This window comes from Habropoda laboriosa, unplaced genomic scaffold, assembly GCF_001263275.1.
Source record: "Habropoda laboriosa isolate 0110345459 unplaced genomic scaffold, ASM126327v1 scaffold309, whole genome shotgun sequence".
Lineage (NCBI taxonomy): Eukaryota > Metazoa > Arthropoda > Insecta > Hymenoptera > Apidae > Habropoda > Habropoda laboriosa.
Window position 1 is genome coordinate 1478508 of NW_017100481.1, and position 17829 is coordinate 1496336.

Below are 17829 nucleotides of genomic sequence, written 5' to 3' on the forward strand. Positions count from 1 at the left end.
CGGTGCAGATTGATGAAACTCACACCGGGATCTGTGTATCGATATTTTCTGCGAAAATACATTTTTTCCGAGGGGAGAATGTGTGAAGTGATAGATGAATATTTATCGGGTAAACAAAATGGTACGTGCTTTATAGAGGAAAGTGGTCGGTTAATCACTTTATCTCTTAAATTGCCAAAAATGGGGAGCCTAAATTGCCAAAAATGTTTTCTGCGTGTGCAGTAATGAATGCATTATGACGTTTTCTTTTTTTTTAATATCTTAAAGAAATAAACGAGGTATCAGGTTTAAATTTACGTGTGTCGTTTTCAAAGTTCCGAATTGAGGAGTTAATGCGAGCTGGAGAAGCATTTTTCGACGACGAGTTAACTCGTCGTTCCTAGTTAAAGGGTAAACATTCGTGCTTGGCTTATTGTTAGCACATAAAGTACTTAATGACATCGTCATGTGCCTGGAAATTCTGTCACAGTTTAGGTTAAATATTATATTCCTCTACATTAGAGAATTTTTGAAAATTTTTTGTTGAAAAACTAATGTTAATAAGTCGGTGAATTAATGAATTTACAGTTGGCAAAAATAATCTATAAAAAAAAAAGAAAAAATCATATTCTAGTGTCTCGAGAGGCATAGTGCACTACTTATGGCTAGACTGCGAATTTTGATGCATTTATGGAAAATTCGAAGACACAAAAGTGCACGTAATAAGCAAAAATATAGTATTTATTATAATATTTAGTGAATAAAAAAATTGCCTATTTAGCTTCAATTTTTTAAATTACACTTAAAAATCCGCAGTTTACTTATGGTCGATTTAATTGCATTAATGGTATAATTACGAACGCGAATAAATTTTGTGAATCGGTTCACTTTTTCAGACTTAACGTATGTTACGGTTATTATTGGAAAATGGGTTTAATAATAGCGTTCACTGTATATTTTCTTAAATGTGTTTTTATTTGTATGGCATGGAAGGACGTCTTTTCTCTTCGAATTTCGTAGTCGAAGTAAAAGGAAACAAAAACGCAGGGGCAGAACTGAAATTCTGTTGGGCATTTAAGAAAAGGAGACGAAGAATACATCAGTCTATTACGGTCTCTTTCACTAGCAGTGTTTCTCATATATATATAACACAATTCATTTTTGCTCACTGGCTGACGCATTATTATTAGTAATAATCCAACAGTTATAAACCGGTAAATAAATAAATAAATAAATGCCAGTGACTTGCATGTGCACAGCTAATCGTCCAATAAGTGCACTTTTCTCGAATTATTCTCTTTCACTTTCCTTTTTATTACGGCAAAAGGAAAAAAATAAGTTACAGCATTGTAAATAACGAGAAGCTTATTTCTGTACGCCAGAGAAAATACTTAAAAAATAGTCGAAATTGATCTTATTTGGCACATCAAGTTGAGACAAATGTGAGCATTAATCTATACACCATGTCCAAGTGCTGATTATTTGTGTAACACATAATCAGGTCACTACTTCAGTTTTATTTTTGTCAAACTAAATGATATCAAAATTTCATTCTCGCCAAATATACGTACGTGAATTCATGACCACCTCTGACTATTTTTATTGCCTAAAATTATCAGTTTTGTGAACGCATACAGGATGAGTCTTCTAACATGACGACTTCAAAAAACTGGTAAGTTATTCGTTGCACGATAAAATGTTTCAAACAAAAGTTGCATGGTATCTAGGGGGACATACAGTGCTATAATTTGTTTTTTATTACCTTACTTTTTAATTCAGATATTAGGGTCACATTCAGTTTTTTAAATGGAATGTCTAATATTTTCTTTCGAATTCGCATAAATCGTCAAATTTTGCGTAAAAAAGTATTATTACAAAGTGGGACTTAAAATGAATAATTACAAAACAAAGTCGTGCTAAGAATCACGCTGACTGGGCGTATTTCCTAATAGAAGATTATTAATTTGAAGATATCTCAGTAATTATTCGTTTTAAGTCCCACTTTGTAGAATACTATTTTACGCTAAATTTGACGATTTATCCGAATTCGAAAAAAAAAATAGACATTTGTGGCCTGGCGACTCTTGGCCCTCGAGGCGATTCTTCGTCCTCGAGGACAAGAGTATTGCGTCCCCACTTCCTGGGGACTTTCCCAGGGAAAATGGGGCTACTTAAGGGAGCCCCGAAAAAGGCACGAGGTTTTTCGTCGTAGACTTTCTTTCTACGCGCATCGTGTCGCCTATACATTCTAAATTTAGTTTAAGTATTATCGGTTGAATAGATATATTTTTGTTAAGCAACTTCGCGAGTAATTATTTACACCACGTCACTTCCAAACATTCCATTTAAAAAACTGAACGTGACCCTAATATTTGAATAGAAACGTAAGGTAATAAAAAGCAGATTAGAGCACTGTTTGTCCCCCTAGATACCATGCAATTTTTGTTTGAAACATTTTATCGTGCAACGAATAACTTACGAGTTATTTGAAGTCGTCATGTTAGAAGACTCACCCTGTATCCATCGTTCTCAAAGGGTTAACAGTAAATGTACCTGAATTTTTAAAGATCACACGTTTCCCCAAAGAAAAGGAATACAGCTGATCGTGAATTTAATATAAAAAACAACGCAGAAAATAGCCTTCAGATAATAATAAATTACGAGTTTATTGGTTGTGTTCAAGCTGTTTTGTGAACGCATATGCAAGTCTATCGTTGTCAAAGGGTTAACGCTAACGGTACCGGACTTTTTAAAGGTCACATTTTTCCCCAAAGAAAAGGAATGCAGCTGATCGTGAATTTGATATAAAAAGCAACGCAGAAAATAGCTTTACATAATAAAAAAAAAAATTCATATCAAATTTAAAAACCAGTCATTTAATCAGGCATGGTACAGTTAGAGTTAATGGGTTAAATGTTTGCTCTTCGCTTGTAGCAAAGATGCAAGAGAAAAGTGTGCGTCTAATAAGCGAGATGAGATTTTTCACGATCTCTTTCAATTAGCCACGGTTACGAGCTTGTTGAATCACTTACGAAAGCCACGCTGCTACGTTAAATGCGTTACAGTTGCAACAATGTTCCGTACTCGGTTGCGTTGACCTGTTTCCCTTGCTAACATATTTACGAAGCGAATAGGCCAGGCATTAGAAGCACACTTTCGAGAGCTGCTCGTTCTCTCCTCCGTGTCTGCCTGTTTCCCTCGTCGAACGTTAGGTAACCATCGCGCAATAAGGGTGCGGCGTGGAAGTTCCAAGCAAACAGCAGAAACAAGCGGAAAGAGAAAAAAAAGAGGAGCAGAGAGAACACCATGAGCAATTTTCGAATCGAAAGTTGTGTTAATAACGTTTTCGTGCAGCCTTTAAACGTGATTATCGAACGAGATAATTAGAAACATCGAGTCTGTTTGAATGCGCACGATGAAGTTGTTACGTGTTAACGTTTCCTCCTCCGTAACACACCGTCGCCGATTTGATTTTTACAAACTTTCTCGCTTAAACTATTAACACCCGGTGATTATCGAACTTCTTCGCCGCGCGTTACACACAGGTAGAGAGGACTCGTTTGTGTAATTATCCGTTGTGTAAACTTCTGGAGGAACGAAAAACATTCGTTCGTAACGAACCTTGGCTGGAAAATCCTCCTCTTTCACATTACTTTCCTTTCTTCCTTCCCTCGTTGCAACTTTCTTCCTCGGAACATGCTCTTCAGAGCCATGATTTTCCTACTACTACTGTCCTCGTTATTACTTGTTAACTCTGGAACAGTCTTCGGGTCCTTTCTGACCCGCTTTCTTGTTGTTTTGTTTAGAAGTTTTGCTGTTGTCAAGTTTGCGTTCTCTTGATACTGTGTTGAAAGTTCATCGTTTTTCTGTGTTTGCTTAATAGTATGTTAACCCTTTGTAATCGAGTGGTGACTGAGAAGCGACATTAAACAATCGTCACTTGGTGAATAATTAATCAAGTCAGAGAGCAGATCTATGGGGCATCTATAAATTTGTTCGTTATAGTGAAATAGAGAATACGTTGAATATTTAAGTAAAATAGTATAGTTTATTACTGCGTCAATTTTAAAAAATTTCAAACATTCGATTCGCAAACTTTTCTGTTACAAAATGACCTCCGAGTGCAAAGGGTTAAAAGGCCCTTTTTTCGAGCCAAAGACTTTAACACGTTGTCGAAGGGAGACGTGAATGGACGTCGATTATTTTTCGAGCTGACGAGAGACGTGAATCAACGACTAAATAAATAAGAAAAGAAATATACAAAAGAAAAGGAGAAGGGTGTTAATAAATTTTTAACACTCTTTTTCTTCGTAAGGAGTAGCTTGGTTTGTCGAGGATGGTTTTAAGTAAACAGTGGAAATGACTAACTTTGTCAGGATTAATAATATGGATAAATATATTGGTCGGCCGTATGCCTGTTTGTTCGTGTGACTCGTAATACTCTACACTCCACGATACTTTTCGTAATGCTTTCTACAATACTTTCTACCTCGAAACGTTCTTCCACGTCTTTTTATCTTCGGCGCCCCTCTACTTGTTCGGGTCCTTACCTGACCCCGGCTGGTCAGCCCTTGTCGCGACGTGTGTGCGCCAAATGTTGCGAGTGGGCCCCGGCTTACGGCAGGCTCGAGGACCTGGACTTCTTCGACGTAGTCCTCCTGAATTGCCGTGCCATAAATCAGGACCGTCCACCCGTCCATTCATACAAACTCTTACACCTTTTATTTTGTGTGCTTTGAATAAATTTTTAACACTCTTTTGAATATACTTCTGCATTTATCACTTACCTTCCCATAAGGAGAGAAAGATAAAAAAATGAGGATTGGAGAAGGGAAAGATAGGGAAGAAGTCGAAACGATGTGAAAGAAATACGAAAGAGGAATGGACGAAGGATGGCAGAAAGGAGGTACATAGTAGTGTAGTATCGGGGCCTCCATGCTCAAATAGGAAACCTCGGAGGGACAATAGAGAGGGAGTGGTTGGCGTAGCGCGCAAAGCCGAAGGTCCCCGGTTCGATTCTCGTTGGGTCCCTCAATATTTTTCCCTAGGTTCCTACAAATGGGGGCTCGTCCGGGATGGAGGCATCTACGGCTACACGAAGCCAGGCGCTGTGAGATGAAAACATGTAAGAGGGTGCACGACTCCCAAAAACTTGAGAAACAGAGTTTCGGCTGAGAGAGTGGCCACTGTGTGGGGGAGTGTACCCGAAAGTGTTGAGTTGAGTTGTGTTGCACTGAGGACATTCGAGGGCGAATGTTAGTTCAGGATGGCCGAGTGTAGCATCGGGGGCCTCCATACCCAAATAGGAAGCCTCGAAGGGACAATAGAGAGGGAGTGGTTGGCGTAGCGCGCAAAGCCTCGACCTGCTAAGCCGAAGGTCCCGTGTTCGATTGGGTCCCTCAATATTTTTCCGTCGTTAGTTCCTACAAATGGTTGGGGACTCGTCCGGGATGGAGGCATCTACGGCTACACGAAGCCAGGAGATGTGCGATGAAAACATGTCGAGGGTTTCGGCTGTGTGCCACTGTGCCCGAAAGTGTTGAGTTGTGTTGCACTGATGAGGACATTCGAGGGCGAATGTCAGTTCAGGATGGCCGAGTGTAGTATCGGGGCCTCCATACCCAAATAGGAAACCTCGAAGGGACAATAGAGAGGGAGTGGTTGACGTAGCGCGCAAAGCCGGAGGTCCCCGGTTCGATTTCCGTTGGGTCCCTCAATATTTTTCCTTAGGTTCCTACAGTAGTAAATTAGCTACTAGATAACAAGGATAGACTAAAATATAAAAAGAGAGTGGAAAGGATGATATAAACCCGAAAAGGACAATAAAATTATTACGAGAATTTGGGGGTACTTAGGCTATGTGTTAACCCTTTGACAGTCTAATACAGTTAGGAATCACAGTCAATAAAATTCACATGTTACACGTATTTTTTTAATAATCACGTCATGTGTGATTATTTTTAAAGCACGGTGCACATAACTCTACGTCGCACTCCTGATAATAACATCCCGTTGCTATCTCTCTTCCTGAAAGTTTCTCTTGGCTTTAGCGCTAGAACAACCAGAGTTAAATACAGCATATTTTCTCCCTTCCGGTTTATTTAAGTACACTATATAAAGGACTTCGAAACTGGAAAGATTAACGGGAAATAAATCAGCGTATAGTATAATTATTCGTTTATTTCAACAAAAGTCGTCACGTACTTTGCCAAAGGCATTTTAATCATTTCCGTAATTTAACGCTAGGTTTAGGGACATTTCGTATTAGGTATAGTTGTGGCCACGATATAGCGAAGTCGTAAATTAAACTCTCAAGAATCGGCATCGATTGATGTTGCAGCACTCAACGCCGTGTGTTGCAGTCTGTTTGAGGGTTCCAACAATAAACGAATGGTAGCATATGATTTGGTACTTCAAGTAGAAAATGGTATTTCATTTACAAATGGAAAATATGTTAATATTAAAGCTACACAATCTTTTTGCACTTTCTATCTGTATATAACACGAGCAGGTAAATGAAGATGTTAAAGACCTCAATAAGACCTTTACTTGTAACCGTACTTCCAAAAGCGGCTTCCCCCAGAGGGAGAAACCCTAATTTGTCCTAGCTGCATGCAGTTTTCAGTAAATATATTAGAATCAGTTTGACTTTCGCTGGATACAAGAATTCTTTGTACGGTCCTGACCATGGTTTCAAGTACTTATCTGCTCGTATCTCTGTCAATTTTCGGGTCCCGGCAGCTAAAACATGTTTACTTTGACGCCTAACCGATTTTACGACCTCGCTATATCGTGGCCCCGACTATACTTACAGTGACTCTTACTAATATTCGGACACTCTTTAGAACAGTATAACTGTTTTTAAATTGGATCAAACGACTTGAGTTTTTTTGAGAAGTTAGATGAGGAGTATAAAATTTTTTGAAAAAATTGCAATTTGTGGGAATTACGAAGAAAATTGTAAAGGTCACTGTTGCAGGGATGACCGAGCGTGAGTGCGTTGTTTGTATGAATGCGTTGTCTGTGTGAATGCGTGAGGGTCTATGGCGTGAGCGGTAAGGACCGGCGTGCCAGGTCGAGTGTTTGGGATAGCGCGAAAGATATTGAACGAATGTTTAGTTTTAGTAATCAGGCGAGGAGTGCGTGAGTGCGTGTGTGTTTTCTTCTAACGAAAAGTGTGCATGTATGCAAGATGACATTAGGGCGAATGCGAGGGAGCGAAAGGCAGTGTGAATCCAGCGATTGATTGAGCGACATCCCTAGCGTAGCGATATAAACTATTAATAAATATAGCATAGTCAAAAGTCCGTTCGAGTTTACTATCCCTCCTCACATAAATCCCCTACACTGTTTACAACTTTTTTACCCGAGCTTGTAACGAAAATTTCAAACATACGTTTTGTAGATTTATGTCATTTATACGCATGCTGAAAATTTCATCGAAATCGGCCAAAATAAGAAATTTTGCAGCGAGTCACTCACGTTACGCTTGAAAATCTGCCGTAGCGAAAGGGTTAACTTATAAACGAAACTGCGTGATATTATATATTTATACAAAATTTACAAGCATAAGTGGTAGGAAAGAAATGTAAACAGATTCTGCAATTCTCCTTGTGAAATTCGAAATGCGTCAAAATGGCGCGTCCCGTGAACCTAGCGTTAAGGTACCAAATTTGAAATCTGAAATCCCTCATCTTGACAAGTTTGCTCGTTCCAGTGTTAAACTTTTCTGCACTTAACACACTTCCCGAGTCTCACTCCGGATAAATGTTAAACGTATTATAGATATAATCTACAACCATCATAAGTGGTAGGGAAGAAGTGTAAACAGTTTCTGCAATTCTCCTTGTGAAATTCGAAATGCGTCAAAATCACGCGTCCCGCGAACCTAGTGTTGAAGTACAAAATCTGAAATCCCTCATTTTCACCGGTTTGCTCGTTCCAGTGTTAAACTCTTCCGTATTAAACGCACTTCCCGGGTCTCACCCCTGATAAACTGTCGAAGGGTTAAATTTATCTTACATATAATCGAACGAAAGAACGCACTAGATTTAAGTGAAACCTGCCCGACTAATAGAACGGTGTCGTAGATTAAAAACTCGGTTTTCGTGTGTTCGTGGTAGCCCGACCAAAGGCAGCAGCAAATTGGAAATGCTGGCTGGTGTGAAGTCCCAGATGACAGGCTGGTTCAGCGGTGGAATCCCCGGATTAAGTCGTGCCGGTGCACCGGCAAACGAAGGCGAAGCGCAGGCAGCAGCGGCCATGGACGAAGGTGGACAGGTAGCACAGAACACCGAGGGCACCGGCGAACAGAAAGAAGACGACGCCAGCAGGTGAGAAATGTTCGCACGTTACGTGCGTATACTCTTCTTCGAGACGGTTTTCTCTGTAGAGCAGTTCAGGTTTCGATTTCGGGAAGGTCGTAGAGTCTTTAACGTTCGATGCAATCTTTTCTTCGTTACGAATTGAAAAAATGATTAAGGGGTTGGACCATCCTTGAGGCGTGAAAATGATACGTAACTTTGGGATTTTTCTTTGTGGAGATGATTGACTTGATGGGAAACTTTTTTTGGGGGCTTTGTTATAGGGCTTCGAAGAATGTAAGAGTATTTTTTTCGTTTAACTTTTTGTAAAATGGCGGCGTTACAGGTGTATCATTGAACCTGTATTTTGGCCTGACGTTGTTTTCTCACGATTTGACTTAGAAGAAAATATTAATAATTTTCATCGTCTCTGTGCTAATTACTAGAGAAGTGCAGAGGATTTGAAAAAAATATCGAGTTTTATAGAAATGGTGAACATACGAAGGAAGAATCGCCTTTTCCTTAAAACTTCAGTGTAAAAATATTAATTGCAGAAAAACTTTACGGTTTATTACAAAAATCCTGTGCACTTCTTTAGATTATACTACGGAGAGTGTTTTGCGAAAATTTCAAGCGAATCGGACGAAAATTGTAGTAATTACGGTCAACGCCGACGTTAAAAATGTAATTCTAAAGAAACCGCGTTTGAAGTTTCGATTTTTCATCGACACGGTTCGTTAAATCGACTCTAACGGCATAAAACCATCGAAATTTCTCATTGAAACTGAATTATATTCTTAAAACTATAAACTGCCAATTTAAGCAAACAGAAAATTCAATTTTTTCGTATTTCAGAGATGGTCTAACCCTTTAACACGTTCCGTGTACTATTCTTGATACACGACAGCTCTTGAAAATGGTACTACCATTGTTAAACCTCATGTAAAATATGTGAAGAATTTAATGTAACACATACACCGATACCTTCGTCTAACTTCTCAACTTCGTCTCAGTTCGTCCGACAAAACTGGCAATTCTCCCGTGGCACGGAACGTGTTAATCGAAGAATGTTAAAAAGGAGAATAGAAGAGAGAGGATTGAAACTCTGTAATTCGCGTAAACTGTTAATACGAACGATATGAATGTTAGTATTGAGATAAGTTGAACAGTTTTATTTAAAATATATATGTAAAACATGTCAATTTTGATTTTTTTGCACACATAGACTCTATAGGTAGGTACAGTATTCTTTATCACGTAAAACGGCACATTTCTAATTTCATTAGTTTCACACCAGAGAATCAGATCGGGATTAAATATATCTTTACCTATTTTTAATCGTTAGTCAAATGCAAATTTTTTGCAATTTCTGTTCCTTTTGTCATGCAACTGTCAATGTTTTTTAATTAAGCAGCGATGCGCAAAATTCTTCACACGTTGATACATGCGATATATATGTGTAACGTATTTTTTTTTTTTGTTTCTGTATTGTTCATTCGACCTAGGATTCATGTTGAAGCTTTCTTGCGAGCGTTCTAGGGTAGGGTAAACTGCACGACAAAGTCACTCGTTTATACTTTATTCACGCGTTGTCCTCGTCGTATTTACAGCGCGACTGGCGGAGCTGATAGTGGTCCCGGGAGTTTAGAAGGCTCTCCAACCGACGACAAGGAAGGACAACAGCCATTTGGAGGTGGTGAGTTTTTTTCAAAGAAATTTTCCCTTTGCGAGTTTGTTACTCGTCGACGAGTATTAGTGGCACGATGGTCGATCAAGTTTTAAGGGTAGGAATATAGATACTTGTGCGTGTTTTTGTTCAAATTTCAATTCGATGGAGCAGAATTGAAATGGTGAATATCTGGAGAGATTACGGCTTGATATTTGTTTTCTCTTTTAATTTGCTTAAGTTCCATTTAAAGAAATCATAGTGACCTTTGAAACTTCATGTATGAAAGCAATGTAGAAAAAAATAATTATATGTAACATATGTTCCTTTTAAATTGGTGCAATTTTTTGCTTCATACACTACCTTCGTACAGTGAATAGTTTGCGGAATTTCAGGTCAGGTTAGGTGAATCACTCACACACTGGTTCCCAAAGAAATTATAATACTTAGAAATTTAGATTGCACACATCTGGAAATTACATGTTTTTTTGAGCCATTCTGAGGTAAAAATGACAGTTTTTAATAAATAATATCTCCTTTTTAACGAAATTTTAGTGTATCATAGATTAATTCATTCGGCAATGCTGAGTCTTATAGATGAAACGAAAGTTTAATAAATAATATCTCTTTTTTTCTCTTCAAAATACCTCGAACAATGTGTAAGATGTAAATTTCAGATTTATGCGATTTTTTAAGACGTTGCAATTTCTTTGGCATGCAGTGGATATGAAATTTCATACAAGACTGCACTTTGAAATTATGGAGTAGCATAAAAATAAATATTCGTCCGATAACGTGAAGGCATGACCTGAAATTGCTACAGGTTTAATGTACGTACCCGGCTGTTTCAATGTAAATCATTTTTAACGGGTATTTACCCTTGCGTTTACCTTCTGCGCGTTGCTAAATCATTTTAAGTTGGCGAGTGCTCGAAAACTGCGAAGGAAACTTTTAATTAGATCCAAGTCCGCGAAGATGAAAGAGTTCGAAGGACTCTCTAAAGAGACTGACTCTCTTTCCCGTTGCCACTGATATTCGACGCGGGTGATGAAGCAACTGCTCTTAATAAGAAAGTCGAGGGGAGAAAAAGATAATCGAAGGAATTATGTTTATACGCTTGATAAGAGTAACTTGAGAGCGCTTATGCGAAACCCAAATACGGCACGAATATTAGTTTGATATTTTTTTAACTAATTACTAACTAATTACTAGAAAATTTAAAACTCAAGTTCAAATTCAAAAGTACTTCGAAGTTTATATTTTCTCAGAAAAAAGAGTTCAGACGGAAAAATGGGAATTTTCAGATGTATTCGAGGAATTTTTTAAGGAATTTGTTTAGGAATTGAAAAATTGCAGTTTTCTGTTCGAATTTAAATCCAAGTTCGAGTTGAGAAATTCTTCGAAATCTATGTTGTGTCTCAGAAAAAAGGGATTAGGTGGAAAAACGAAAATTCCAAAGATGCATTCTTGAAATTTTCCAAGAAATTTATTCATAAACTGAAAAGTTTCATTTTTAATTCATATTTAATTCAAAAATTTTTCGAAATCCATATTCTCTCTCATAAAAAAGAGAAATTCCCACACGCACCCTCAAAATTTTCCAAGAAATTCATTCACCACCAAAAGAATTCCATTTCTAATTCAAACCCAAGTTCAAGTTCACAAATGCTTCTAAACCCGTATCCTCTCTCACAAGAAAGGGGATCAAACGGGAAGAACGAAAATTCCCAGACGCATTCCCGGAATTTCCCAAGAAATTCATTCACCTTCCTTCCGGCGTTCCACGATATTCATCGGTAAAAGAGTCTCGTGCATTTCTATGGAACAAACGATGCGCGCACACCTTTACCTCGCGAAACGTGAATTTGCTTTTCTCAAATGCCTCCGCTATATCTCGATACGTCCATATTCAAACTCGACCGGTCGAAAGATTCAACGAGAGAAATTTCCCCTATATAGACGTTCTCTTCCTCACCGTCGTTAAACTCGCCTGATTAACGATGCAGCTCACCGTCGATGAAGACCAACTATTCGATACCGTGGTTGGCTATCGATGCACCGGAGTTATTAAATTAACTTTCGCAGCGTACCTCTTTCCATTCGTGTTCTGCTCGATATCACAACGATAGAAGGATTTTCTTTCTTTCGTTTCTACAGTGGATGATAAAATTATTAAAACCACCTGTAAGAAATTCACGGTTTTACGTTGTAACGATTCATTTTCAGGTGAAAATCTAGCTATACCGAATTTTTATTATTTTTTTTTTATGAAGCGTCGGTGTTTACAAGTTGCAAATATGCACTTGGCAACACTTCCCTAGTTCGGGGGCCAAATTATCATTCTGTCTCCGAGTCGAGGGCCGGCCAAATTATTAAATAAAATAAATCAATATTAAACGAATTCAAACAAGTTGCTACTTCATATTTCATTTATTTATAATGTAACGCTTTGGTATAAAGCTCGACATAAATTTTATAATATAACGAACGACGTAACAATTTAACGTGAAGATTGAAGACAAACTTCGCTGAAATAGATTAGGGCCGGGGGTTGTCCATGTGTGCTTTAGGCAATATTATCTGTCGTATGGACGTATTTTGCATCCGTACTGCAAATCTCCACTTGCAGTTTTGTTGGTTTATAGATCTCGAGCATTTGAATTTTTCTTGCCGTGTTTTTACTACTTATAACGCATAGTAAATTACTTAACACATTGTGTGGTTGTATAACAGGTGATAATAAGTTCAATAGCAATATATTTTATAACAATAATTTCATAATAACTATAAACACGCGTAAAGAGGAATAATGATAATCTGATCAACGGTCTCTTAATATATCTCGCAATAAATTCTCACGCACTCTCTGATATCAATAAGATACAAAATCTCGAGACGATTCAACACTCAACATATTATTAAACTAATTCCACACATTGCCAACCGGTGTGGTAAATCTACCATTCTCTACTGTATTATTTACGTACCATATTTCATTCTCATTTTTTCTTCATGTTTTAAAAAATGTCGTTCCGTGATATTGTCGATGTAACGACCCATCGGTCAGGAAGTACTCCGACTCAGCGTAGGGTGGACGTAAAATTCACTAAACGTATCCACGTTTTCCGCAACAATATATTTTACTCAGAATCTGTGTCTACGTTAATCGGACGTCGTTTGCACAAGTGTACATTGAAGGGCGTAAAATTCACTAAACTTATCCACGTTTTCCGCAACAACATATTTTACTCAGAATCTGTGTCTACGTTAATCGGACGTCGTTTGCACAAGTGTACATTGAAGGTCTCGGGAAGAGTGAGGATCCCTGTCCACCCCTACGCGAACAGGCCCAGGGAAAGACCCAAAGGGGCGGAGTCACCCCCACCGAGCGCGCTGGGCGTGGCTTCAAGGTGCTCGCTTCACCGTCTTCGGGACGGATTTTCTCGCACATCGTTGAATTTTATATTAGTAATCTTCCTAACACAGAAAACTTTATCAGTTTAGCAATCTTAGACTTCTGTTCAGTTGCAATTCGTTCCGGTTGGCAGTGTTCAAATGTGTCGAAAAAAGAATTAAAGCTGCAATTGCAGCAAAAGGTAGCTCTACCAAATACTCACGGTTATTGGATTATGGGTTTTATGAATTATTAAATAATGAAATATTTCTTATTTTAAACTATAATCTTTATTATACACAAGGAAGGTTCGCTATTCTAAGTTGCTAGCAAGAACACTGTACGCAACGCCCGAAAATTGCCCGCAACCCCGCTTGGGACCGAAGGGCCTTTTGTCGCGTATCATAAACACTTAGGTCTAAAACTAAACATGTAGTATAGCCAAACGGATTTCTTGGAACGCACGTAAAAGAAACATACTTTTTAGGAAGGTTTTAGATTTCATTTTTGTTATATTTATCTAACTATATAAATCTAACAACGGTATCGTCACTTCTTAGCAGGTATTTTTGATGACTACATAAGCTAAGTTTAATTGTGTTTAGTTGATTAAAAATTATCCAGTGTGAAAATCTTGATATTGCGATTTTATTTCGACACAAACACGAAAAGCACATTTTTCCTATTGTGACTCCAATAATTTGATCACCCACGGTATTTTCCTTTTGTCAAGCCGAACCCCGGGTGTCGTATTTTATGCGGTCGCAGCAAAACTGTATCTTCCAGCTCGTATATTTAACAGCAAACAGAGAGAAAAGCTTTTTCTCCTGTGAAAAGGATACGGTTGACGCGATTTTTTCTCGGATGTGCACAGATAACGCCGAATTCCACGCGCGCAGATCTAATCAATAATGTTTTTACGAGGAACGTACGCCGCGAAGAGAGATACCCCTTGTTTTTCTTCCGTTTCCGTCTCGGTATTACGCCGCGTCACGTTTATATATCATCGCGGAAAACACTTGTGCAAGCGAGCACGTGTCAAGAGGGAGGAAACAAAGGTGAAAAAGGTATTACCGTTGGAGAGAGAAAAGCTGGAACTTTCTTCGACGAGAGATGATCGGGTGAAAATTTGTTTGTTTCGACTGTCACGATACGGTTTATTATAATTAATTCGTCTAATTGGACGACGACGAGGAACTGACGTGTTTTACGTTGTTTCGAGGATAATTAATTGTACATTCTCAATTTGCGTTCGAATATTTCGCACTCGTTTCACGTGGCGAACATTTCACGGAGGTCGCGTTTTTGTAATTAATTTATCTCGCTCGTGCGATAGCAAATTAAAACGTATCGCGTTTTAATGTCAGAGGTTCGTGTGTGCTCTTGAAAAAGCATCAATCACGGGGGGGCAGTAGAGGAATTTTTGTTTAATTTAGTATTTTCAGGGGAAATAACGTGGAACGAATTATTAGCTCCTTTCGTATAAAAATAGAGTTATGATTTTTTTCTTCTTATGCACTCGAGCTTAGATATTTGCCGTTTCTGTAGTGTGTTACACTGATTTTCAACTGGTTCATTCGAGATTTCTTAATACAAATTAAAAACGTTAAAAAAATAAGGGTAAAATATCATTTTTTTTTGTAAATTAGTCAAAAATGTCTACTTTTCTGTCAGATCGACGAAAGAATACAATACATTTCGTAATGTGCCATAAAATTTTAGTATTAGGCGTGGAAAAGTATTCTTTCCGACTGGATTCGCATAATTGATTCAAAGCCATCGAGTTTCTATCGCGAATAGTATTCGCAAGCTGCCAGAAAATTGGCAGAAGGTCGTAAAAAATAATGGAAATTATTTCCGTGAGTGATTTGTTTCCATTCTTTCTAAACAAAACTTGGATTATACCCAAAAGTCGAAAATAATTCATTTCTAAACCTAATTACTGCCGTAAGATAAAAAAGGTAGCAAATCTATATTAAACAACAAAAGTTAATATATCATAGACTAATTAATTCAGCAAAGCTGTCTTCCAAATTCAAACGAAATTTCGAATAAAAATTGTTACCAACGTAAAAAGGTTTTGCCACACCTTGGCCAAAATCTGTGCCACGAGACCGACTCCTTGTTATAAAACAAAGGCTGAAACGCAATAGAAGCTACTTTACGGCTGTATTGTACGAAGAAACACGCAATATACTCGTTTCTGGTTAGGCTAGTTAAACGATAAAATCCGTGCAGAATATTTTCATAATAGTCGTACGAGCAGGTTTTGTTTGCCAGTTCGCCGGCGTAAATACCGCGAAATCGATGGAAATCTCTCGGCACAATGCGTTTTTCCACCGTTGTTGTCGCGTTCAAATATTTAAAAGGCATTGTCGCGTGGTCAACGGCGCAGCCGTTGTCCCTTCTGCCTTTCAACATCGAATCGAAACTTTAATCTCGCGTTTATTCGAGCATCGAACGAGGAGGCAGAGGCCGTCGGTCTGTCCGATTCATTTGCAAGAACTGCGGATTTCACAACGATTCCATCGTAAAATTCACCCTCTGTTGTTTACAACAAAGCACGCGGTCAGTTTTATTCTCCCGTGTGACAAAGTCGCAGAGAAGGCTAAACGGCGCGGAGAAATTTGTCCGAGAACGATATCGACCCGGAGGAGGTTCTCTTATCTCGCGGACCTTTTCGTATTCCTACGCGATTCTGCCCTCGTAACGGTTCACGAAGATACGAAACTTGAAAATTATACGCCCTTTGTGCCAGATCCTTCGGCCAGGAGATCGTTCCACCCCTCCTTGCGTTCGCAGACTCGACGAAACGTAACTGTTTCTGTCTTCGTCTAGATGAATTCGGTATCATTTTCGGGGAAACTGATATGTTTATTATACGCGGGGTGTTAGATAAATATTGGAAGAGATTTTATTTATGGTTATCATTTTTTCTGGAACAGAATTGCAACGCCTCGTCGAAAAATGGTAACACTTGTGTGGAAGTTACTTTTTTAGAGAATTTTAGAAGAGATATTTTTATGGTTACTGTTTTTTTCTTGGGCAGAAGTCGGTTCGTTGTAAAGGTAACCAACGCGTCTGATATATGTACAGAGTGTTTCAAAAAATGCTAACACTTGTATGGAAGTAATTTTTTTAGGAAAGATTATTTTTCTATGGCTACCATTTCTTCTTGTATGGAATTTAATTTGTCGTAAGAATTACCAACGCGTCTGATATACAGGGTGCTTCGAAAAATGCTAACAGTCAATTTGACGCGTGTCCGTAGAGATAGGTGTATAACAGGGGTGGCCAGCTACACTGCCTTTAGAAGTCACACTTCGGGAAGGAGTATTTCAAAGAGCCATTTATCTATCTTTACTTTTGGACATTGATCAGTTTTAGTTTACTAATAACTTTGTAACAAGAAGTTAAATGAAATAATTACTTTTGGACATTGAACAGTTTCAGTTTACCATATACATTTTATTTACGTAAGAGCCGCACCACTCGCCTGCGAGAGCCACGCTATGGCCACACCTGGTACATAAGAAATCTCTGTAAACTATATTTAATCTGCTTTATTTCAGCGTTAGACAGTTTTCAATATCCATATTCGACGTAACATCGACGGAGTATATACGCTTAATCTCATTGTACCTCTTTTACTACGTCTCTTGATCATCATTGTCACGAGCACTCTACACAATAAGATCATTTTCTACCTATTCAATTTCTACCTTTTCTAGTCCGCCGACAGACGGCGAACTAGCACGTAATCGCTTTTATAAAAGGCGGAAGAACGTTATGTAATCGCCCTCCTGCGGTGTTGACACACCATTTCCCGAATATTAGATTTCGAAAGGTTATGCGACTATAAAACCACGATCTAAAACGAGAGTCTCCTTTGTTCGCTCGATTCAAAAGCGATCATCGTCACGTTGAAACGTAGTTTCTCTCGCAAGGTGACCGGTCGAAAAAAAAAAAAAAATCGAAAGCCATTTGAAAACGTTCGTCGCTTCGAGGTAATCCTACACGCTCGAATGTCCCTTCCGAACAATTTCCCCAAACTTTCTCGGACGTTATACTCGAAAAGAAACATAAGCACCTCGTAAACAAGCTTCCACGATGGAGCGTACATTTATGGGGTACTTTTATTACCATCGTAGTGTCTAGGTGTATCATTTGAAAAAATTGCTTGTCGTACGTACAGTTGCTCTCAAAAATAGTGGGACACTGTGGAAACAGCCATTAACCCCTTGACGTGTGATTTCTTTTCATGACTGCGCCTAAGCGTCAGCTGTCTACCGTTTTAGTACAATATTAAGTATGAAAAGCTAATGTATTGTAGGTTAATGAAATTTTGCAAGCTTCAGTGTGGTAAATGAAATGGAAAATTGGAATTAAAATTAATTTTTCTTACTGATATGACTGTTTTTATCAGATCTTCACCAAAAATAACGAGTCTAACTCGTTACTATACGGCAAGGGGTCCAACGGGGCTC

General features: G+C 38.4%; 1 protein-coding gene across 1 annotated transcript in view; it reads left to right on the top strand.

Moving 5' to 3' along the window:
- The window catches only part of LOC108576047 (synapse-associated protein of 47 kDa), a 124236-nt gene that overhangs the window by 2871 nt on the left and 103536 nt on the right, over positions 1-17829 (top strand). Inside the window, exons 2-4 of the mRNA XM_017938993.1 lie at positions 8103-8312; positions 9508-9516; positions 9893-9978. Of these exons, the coding sequence (XP_017794482.1) occupies positions 8103-8312; positions 9508-9516; positions 9893-9978 (305 nt within the window). The remainder of the gene's footprint in view (positions 1-8102; positions 8313-9507; positions 9517-9892; positions 9979-17829) is intronic.